General features: G+C 47.1%; 3 protein-coding genes across 3 annotated transcripts; 1 reads left to right on the forward strand and 2 right to left on the reverse strand.

The window, feature by feature from the left end:
* Positions 1-217: 217 nt before the first annotated feature.
* GGS25DRAFT_467232 (alpha/beta-hydrolase) lies at positions 218-3,138 on the reverse strand. The gene is made up of 6 exons (XM_049258980.1): positions 2,206-3,138; positions 1,992-2,108; positions 1,849-1,932; positions 1,741-1,785; positions 1,587-1,680; positions 218-1,528 (listed from the first exon to the last, which is right to left on the reverse strand). Exons 1-6 carry the CDS (start codon positions 2,843-2,845, stop codon positions 445-447), a joined length of 2,064 nt encoding a protein of 687 aa, XP_049120794.1. The 5' UTR covers positions 2,846-3,138; the 3' UTR covers positions 218-444.
* Positions 3,139-3,320: 182 nt separating this feature from the next.
* Positions 3,321-5,145, reverse strand: GGS25DRAFT_142 (uncharacterized protein). The gene is made up of 3 exons (XM_049256319.1): positions 4,716-5,145; positions 4,146-4,654; positions 3,321-4,086 (listed from the first exon to the last, which is right to left on the reverse strand). Exons 1-3 carry the CDS (start codon positions 4,884-4,886, stop codon positions 3,585-3,587), a joined length of 1,182 nt encoding a protein of 393 aa, XP_049120795.1. The 5' UTR covers positions 4,887-5,145; the 3' UTR covers positions 3,321-3,584.
* GGS25DRAFT_467243 (uncharacterized protein) lies at positions 4,714-6,448 on the forward strand. Its single transcript, XM_049258981.1, has 3 exons — positions 4,714-5,018; positions 5,070-5,102; positions 5,170-6,448. Exon 3 carries the CDS (start codon positions 5,405-5,407, stop codon positions 6,245-6,247), a length of 843 nt encoding a protein of 280 aa, XP_049120796.1. The 5' UTR covers positions 4,714-5,018; positions 5,070-5,102; positions 5,170-5,404; the 3' UTR covers positions 6,248-6,448.
* The last annotated feature ends 888 nt before the right edge of the window (positions 6,449-7,336 follow it).

Genomic DNA, 7,336 nt, shown 5'->3' on the forward strand with positions numbered 1-7,336 from the left:
TAGCTAATTATTTATTAAGCCTCACTGGCCCCGCCATACATGTGTTTTAAGGCCGTGATATTAAACTAAAGTTAATAAATATCTCCTAAATCAAGTATTAATGGATAGGCTTGCTTCACTCCCGATGATGGGACTTAAGAGGTCAATCAGTTAATGGAAATATAGAAGAGAAAAAAATAGCTGAGCTCCCAGCGTCTCAAGCTAGCTATATATACATGGATAAGGTTCAGCAAGCTGTGGCAGCAGCAACCATGGAGATGCCCACATGGCAGTAGCCATGGATAGCCACGGGAGTGGCTATCTACGTCTATGGCCTAACACCCAAACGTCAAACGAATGTTCGTCCGGTTTTTTATTTTATCGTCGATAAGCAAATTATACCGATTATACGGATTAAGCATGGTAAGCTTAGAATCTAACGACCGTGATGCTCGGATTCCCAACCTACCAACCCGCCTCGTCTACCACCTTCTGACTATTAATGAACCCGCATCTTTCGAACACTTTCTCTCGCCCTATAGCCCTCGATGCTTCTAAAGCATCAGTCTGGCTACCGTAATCTTTGTTGATAGTTACTGGAATACTAAGGTCATGCCCCCCAAACAACGCCAGCGTCAGCGTACTAGGAAAGTCTGCCTCCAATAATTCAGCTTTAGTTACATTTTCAAAAGCCGGAGGCCATGCCTCGATACCGCCGTGACTATCTCCGACTAGACTCGTCGACGTCACAAACTTCATGATACTTCGGCTTATGATCTTAGCTAGCTTCAGTTGCGCCGCAGAATTATCCGCCCCGCCGCCTAGGCGATGGGTGTTTAGCACGTAGGGAATATCGCTCAGGTGCGCGACACGCCACATTGGGACGCCCATCTTTTCGAAGACGGGCGTGTATCGCGTGACGTTGTGCTCGTACAGACGTATTTGTGATATGTCTGCGCCGCCATTTCGTGCGTAGTGCCATGCGAACCCGAGCGCCGGGCACGTGAACCAGAAATCCCGAGTGATCTGCGCGGCGCGGTAGTATTGTGGCGAGATGGGCCCGTCGTACTCGGGTCGCACCATGTATTCAAAATCTTCGAGCGGATACAGTCTGAGCAGCTTGGCCTTTGTGGATGCAGACAGGCCGGGGATCCAGCTTACGACACTTGCCAGTACACCCTCGTCAGATGAGACTGTTGGGGGCGGGTACCAGGCTCCGTCGTTCGTCACCCAGGAGTCGATGACCGGCACCCCCTTGGCGAACTTCCCATCGCGAAGTAACTTGGATGGCCGGTCGGGGAAGAAGTCTCCATCAACTGTAGGATAGAAAAATGCTTCCCCAAACGGTGGGTGTGCAGCTCGAGAAGCAGCGACTGACAAATTAGTCAGTATATCTACTGGCGCTTGGCGTAGACATTCTAGAGTATCTATTGATTGAGTATCCTCTCCTTTCACGCATCCCACTTGCCGGGCAATGGCAGCCGTGTTTTCTTCTACTAGATGTGCCGGATCGCTATTGTGGTTCATTCCCGGCCCGCCGGACATCAGCCTGTCAAATACTGGTCAGTACGATATGAGTAGGCAAGGTTGAAATGAGAAGTATTTACACTGCACGTTGAAAAGGGGCATCCTGAGTTCCTCCAAATGCTAGCAGCTGAAAGCTGATATCATTCGCCCCCACACTTTGGCCGATTGCCGTTACTTTTATTAAGATGGTGGTTAGTGATAATCTGGCGTGGTAAGATGTCGATTTGATCTTACCTCTCTTCGAATCGCCACCAAAGGTTTCGATGTTATCACGAACCCCTAGGCATATACGTCAGTAAACCTGGCCAGCCACGTGGAGGTCTGGGTCTGGGCTTAACATACACTCTAATGCTGCACGCTGGTCACGCAAACCAGCATTAGTATGTTTCGCGTCTCTCATGGCCTTGCTTGTTGCAAAGCCGAAAACTGGATATAAGTTTGTTAGATGATGTTCCCGACGACAAGTTATGTAGGAGTTGACGTACAGCCCAGGCGGTAGTTGATCGCAACGAAAATCAGAGGCTGCCCATCTTCCGCAGCTTGCTTTACCAGGCCATCAGGTTCGTAGAGAACATCGTAGGCAGAGCCCAGGGCGTGGCCACCTAGTCGCCATCAGCGATTCAAGACAAATATATAGATATATGGCATAATGTGGTGTGTGACTGAAGCCAGAATAGAACGGTTAAATCAAGATTTTACCTCCATGTATCCATACTACAACAGGCAACTTTGCGTCTGGTCTGGTACCATGTGGTCGAGAGATTCGCAAGCTCAAGCAGTTCTCGCTGATATTAGTAACCCGGCTCGTGAATGGAAGTATATCACCAGTTCCCTGCGGGCACCAAGCACCGGGCTGCGAAGCATCAATAATGGACCCCTGTGGATGCTGCAGGGGAACGGGCGGTGCGAAGCGGTTCCTTCCAGTGGAATCTTCCGCGTAGAAGATGTTTTGAAAGTGCTCTACGCCATCGAGACGGCTGCCGATATACCGAATGTATCGCGCGGAATCAATAACCACAGGCGCAGAGACGGCTGCGAAGGGGATTCCAATGTCAAAAGCAGAACCCAAGTAAATGGCGGTAAACGCAAACAGCAGTGCTCCTAGAGCTAAAGTCCACGTGAGAATGCCTCGTGCCATAGCGCTTGCGGATGGTGGGGTGGGAGCAGAAATATTGTTTTCTCGCAAGATCTCACCAAAGCCAGAAAAGGCGGTTGAATTCAATGAGATGGGAAATGAGGTGGAAGGATTTTGGATGAAGCATTCTGGTGGTAAATGGGAGATCAACGGTTTGAATGGAACGAAGTTGTGCGGCTCGGATCGCTCTTTACCTAGGTACATACATCAATACATACCAGATCACAGATCTTTCATTGAAGACATCTGGAGTACTACATACTAAGTAGTTAGAGCCTTGCATAAAGTGGAGAAATGGCTGAGTTCCTGTATAACCACACCGTACCACCGATCGCTGATGTCTCGGGCTACACATGAAAGCTGCAGGCTGTACTATTCCACTGTTCCGAAACCTGATAGCCTATGTACCAACTTATCTCTCTTTGTCCGAGAAATGCTTTGCGTCCATACGCGATGTCAAAATACATTAATGACATTATTGAAAATGACCAGGGGCATGTTGTGTTGTTGGTGCAACAATACCTACCAGGTGCTTACGTATGAAATGGTGCCCTACAATATTATACATACTACATGCATAAATAAGCAACATCAATGTTACGTTTAAAAAAGGAAGCGGGTACATATAACTATATGTATGTATGTTGCTATTGGTTTTATTACACCTATGAAATCAGATGTCCGATATTGGTGCAACTTCAATGCAACCAGGTGTAAGTAACTATATATGTAGGCATGCTACGAGTTAAGTGAATGTATACCTAACAAATACTACATATCGCATTATATTGCCCTGCATATTTTCTGCGTATAAAATTTACTCCAACTTCCAACGTCCTTTCTTTATATAGCTGAAAATAAGGGGTGGGGGGTTGGGTGCACATTTTTTCCATCATGCCACAGGTCGTGATCTCCACACCACCTTTTCACCCTTATTTCGTTGTTATACAATTTCTTGCTGCCCACTTTTCCAAGTCTCTAGCAACCTCGGCTCAGTAGTTCTAACAATCTCCGTCTGAGTCACGATACCCGGGATGTGATCGAATCGCCGCTTATTAGTAATGGAACCAGCGGCTGTAACTGACCCAAACTCGCCCTGCCAAGGCGCTCCGTTTCCCGGAAGTGCCCTTGGTGATAGCGAATTCTCCTTCGCGGGACTATATAGCTCAATCCCGTTGTTGGATGTCTTATTGCCTGCCCGATCAGAAGAGAGCAGGGTCCATTTGTGGGAAAGCGTTGAGTGCAGGAGAGATACGAGTCGATCGCGTCCTTTTCCTAGTGTTGGACCTAATGTTGGCATACAACACACAATCATGGCAACATTGGCTTCAATCTCCGACCATAGAATGAAAAGCGTGAAATCTGCGATGAAGTCGGGATTGACCTCTTTCTGATAAGACGTCACGAGATAGGAAAACATGCGTGCTATACCCGCGCCAATTGTGCTAAACTATAGTCAGTACCTACTCTAAATGCTCAGGGTTAATATTAAGGGGCAACTGACAACAAACCAACCATGAAGATACTTGTTACACCAAGCTTCTTTCTCATCGGCATACGAAGCTTCCAGATTAGGGGGACCGGCATAAACATGATTATAAAATCGGTAAATAAGTCTGTTGCCGTGAAAGCAGTGAGCATATCAAGGGTATCCGCGCATTCCGTTAGGAAGAAGCCAATAGGGGCCCAATTCCAATCCCACTGTGTCCCGCATTGGAACAGAGTCGAAAAGAAAAAAGCGATGCACCAAGCACTTATGACACCTATCATTACCCAGCAGAATATTACGAACAGCCTAGCTCGGCTGAAAATACGCTTCCAGAGGAATAGAAGCGAGAGCTTGATCAACCCGAACGCTATCTTCTCGGTTGTCTGAAAAGCATACTTGTACTTCTGAGCTAGATGTTCAAGTTCCGTCGTTACGGGCCAATCATCCACAACCGGAGAATGGCCAGTGATCGCTCCCTGAATAGTGCCACCGAGAAAAATTCCATTCAGTGCAAGCACGAAAACCTAGGGGGCTGTCAGAATAGTCTCATTTTTCTCGAACTTGAGGAGGACTTGTCGTGCTCACGAGTGCCCCTAGAGCTAGCCAGTCATCTATGCCAAATCCAACCCCAACTATACGCCTAGCATAGAACCTGAACATAACTGCCATTGTCGTAATCAAGGAGAAAATAGAGGCCATAACAATGAGGCCGGTCCGACTGTTGGCTTGTTGCAATTTTATAGAGTTAGCCATCATGAAGATGCCTTAGAAATTGAGCCAGTGTGTATCATTTGGTTCACATGAAGGCGTTGATGAAAGAGAAGAAGCAGAACACTATCTCGATGATAAAATAGGATCGGGGCCTCGACAAACCCCCATAAACTACCGGTAAGGCTGCAGACATTACAACAGCAGGAGCTGTAGTTGACCAATCATGAGTATCCAAAAGCGCAATATAAAGTAACACAGCAGGTAAAAAAAAGAAAAGGGGAAGGGGGGGCGAGAGCTTGAATGGTACGTGATGCTAATGTGTACTCAGGTATCATAACTGGTTAGGCTGTGCAACCCCATGGGTTGCATCCGTTTGTCTCTGGTAGCACTGGACCCGATGAGACATGCGCGGTTAGCCTTGGAAATTGCCAGAATCTGCGAGAGAGATGGCCGCCCGCCCACCTACAAAGACCAACACGATGCCCTGGCTTACAATGTAGAGTCACTTTTGGGTTACTCTCATATTGGCAAAAGAAGCTATCCACCATCGCACTCTAATCAATATGGTCTCATACCATGAGAGAGAAGAGCATTATGGCCTGCTCGCTGATGATGGGGCGGCCGGAGGCCTGGATGAGAAAGCCCAGTCTCAAGTGACGACCTCCCCTTCCACATGGAAAACCCACAAAGTCCCTATTGTAATCTTTTCAATTTCAATCATAACCAATATACTATTGATTTTTGGTATCATCCATTTGACCGTAAGGACCGACCCATCGTCGAGGTACGCAAACCTCCGGCGCACTCGCGAGGAGCCCTATGTTCTTGTGACTCAATACAGCTCGGACAATGACACTCTCCAAGACCAGCTCTGGCACAATATCAATGTCGATTCCGCAGTTGTCGCACTCTCCGACGAATGGGCAGCTCGGCACGACCTTCGAACTGCACAGAGATTCCCTTGGGACCAGACGAAAGGAATATACATCCTCCACGGCTACCACAACCTGCACTGCCTCAAAATCATTTACATCTCCCTCTCCGAGTACAAACGAGGAGCTCCGCAAACCCGTTCGTGGCACCATATAAGCCACTGTCTAGACGCCCTGAGGCGGCAGATCCTGTGTGATGCTGACGATACGCCGCGGGCTACGGACCGTCGGGCAGAAGTTGTTAGCGGTCTTCTGCAGCATCGCAAATGCCGCCGCTGGGAAGACCTGGAGGATTTTGCACGTCGTCACACGGGTTGCTACAAGCGGCCTGAGAATCCAGAGACGGATTCAGAATCTATGATTGAAAGGTTTAAGCACTGCCCGCCTGGTAGTGGATATGTTATCGCCGACAATTATGTGCCCTCTGACAAGTTCTTAATAGGGCTGCCTGCAGAATCTTTGGATGATCACTGAGGAGCAGTCCGGAGCTTTGTGGTCGAATTTTGGATAACACCAGTGTATTGGAATTTTCTGCGGTGACCGACAAGCTGTTGCTTGCAAATGGCCCATAAGTCATAAGCAATTGTAGAAGTGGGCTTCCATACCTATGTAAATACCTGTTCTGTAGAGCATTTGAACATTCGAATTTATGTCTCTAGGGCTTATTTTATTGAATTTTCGTCCACATTATTGAGTTGTTCATCCATCCATTGGAACAGATTCTGTAGAAATCAAAGATCTAGAGTATACATGTTGATTGCTAAAAGATATGGTATATGAGTGTTGCAGGTGCCTCAGGCACCCTTAGGCTCCATATGGCCCTTATGGCCATATATTGGCACTCCGCCATTCGTAGTTGGGAATAAAGCAAGCTTTCTTCCTTTCCTCTTTCTTCTTCTTGGTTGCAGATGTACTGCAACAATGAGCTTAGATGTGTACTTGATTATATACATTTTCTCGCCGTGACTCCTTGTACTGTACCTAAGAGCAGTCCTTAGACACTCATTTCAGCATTTATTACCAATGAAGAACTCTAGAGAGGGTTTATATTGATGATGTAGATGAATCTGGAATTAAACGACGGTGTTACTTTAGCCTTCTCTGTCGCTGTTATTGCCCCCACAACACTTGAAACTATTATTTAGTTGTGTTCATACTATTGATGTTGTCCTTGTCGTGGACTTGGTTATAACGACCGACTAACACAACATCCATCTCACCAATCTCGTAGATTCAGTCCATAGCCAAAACCTCATTCAACCCTTGAACCCATCTGCCACGTCTGCCTCAACAGAGTCATCTGAAACGTTTGGGTCGACATCCGCACGCTTGAACGCATCTGCCACGTCAATGATCTCTGGAGCTGCTGGTGCTGAATTAGTTTGGCGCATAATTCAAAACCATGTATTCGAACTCTAACTTACGAGGACTGGGGAGTGCATTAACCATCACGGAAGCCCCAAGGACGACAGCAGTGAACGTGGCTAGAGACCACATGTTTGAGTGTCTTCGTTATGACGAATGCAGATAATAATTGTGTAAATACTAGTTAGGTAGTAGATC

The sequence above is a fragment of the Hypoxylon fragiforme genome (assembly GCF_022984875.1).
Source record: "Hypoxylon fragiforme strain CBS 206.31 chromosome Unknown GGS25scaffold_1, whole genome shotgun sequence".
In the NCBI taxonomy this organism is placed as follows: Eukaryota; Fungi; Ascomycota; class Sordariomycetes; order Xylariales; family Hypoxylaceae; genus Hypoxylon; species Hypoxylon fragiforme.

Excerpts from the sequence above, each read along its gene's own strand:
- GGS25DRAFT_142 (XM_049256319.1), bottom strand. The coding sequence starts at position 4,886 with ATGATGGCTAACTCTATAAAATTGCAACAAGCCAACAGTCGGACCGGC. Across the intron at positions 4,655-4,715 it reads GGCTAGCTCTAGGGGCACTC|GTTTTCGTGCTTGCACTGAA; the intron begins GTGAGCACGACA and ends ACAGCCCCCTAG. Across the intron at positions 4,087-4,145 it reads ATCTTCATGGTTGGTTTGTT|CACAATTGGCGCGGGTATAG; the intron begins GTCAGTTGCCCC and ends ACTATAGTTTAG.
- GGS25DRAFT_467243 (XM_049258981.1), top strand. The coding sequence starts at position 5,405 with ATGGTCTCATACCATGAGAGAGAAGAGCATTATGGCCTGCTCGCTGAT.
- GGS25DRAFT_467232 (XM_049258980.1), bottom strand. The coding sequence starts at position 2,845 with ATGTACCTAGGTAAAGAGCGATCCGAGCCGCACAACTTCGTTCCATTC. Across the intron at positions 2,109-2,205 it reads TGTAGTATGGATACATGGAG|GTGGCCACGCCCTGGGCTCT; the intron begins GTAAAATCTTGA and ends GATGGCGACTAG. Across the intron at positions 1,529-1,586 it reads GCCCCTTTTCAACGTGCAGT|GCTGATGTCCGGCGGGCCGG; the intron begins GTAAATACTTCT and ends AGTATTTGACAG.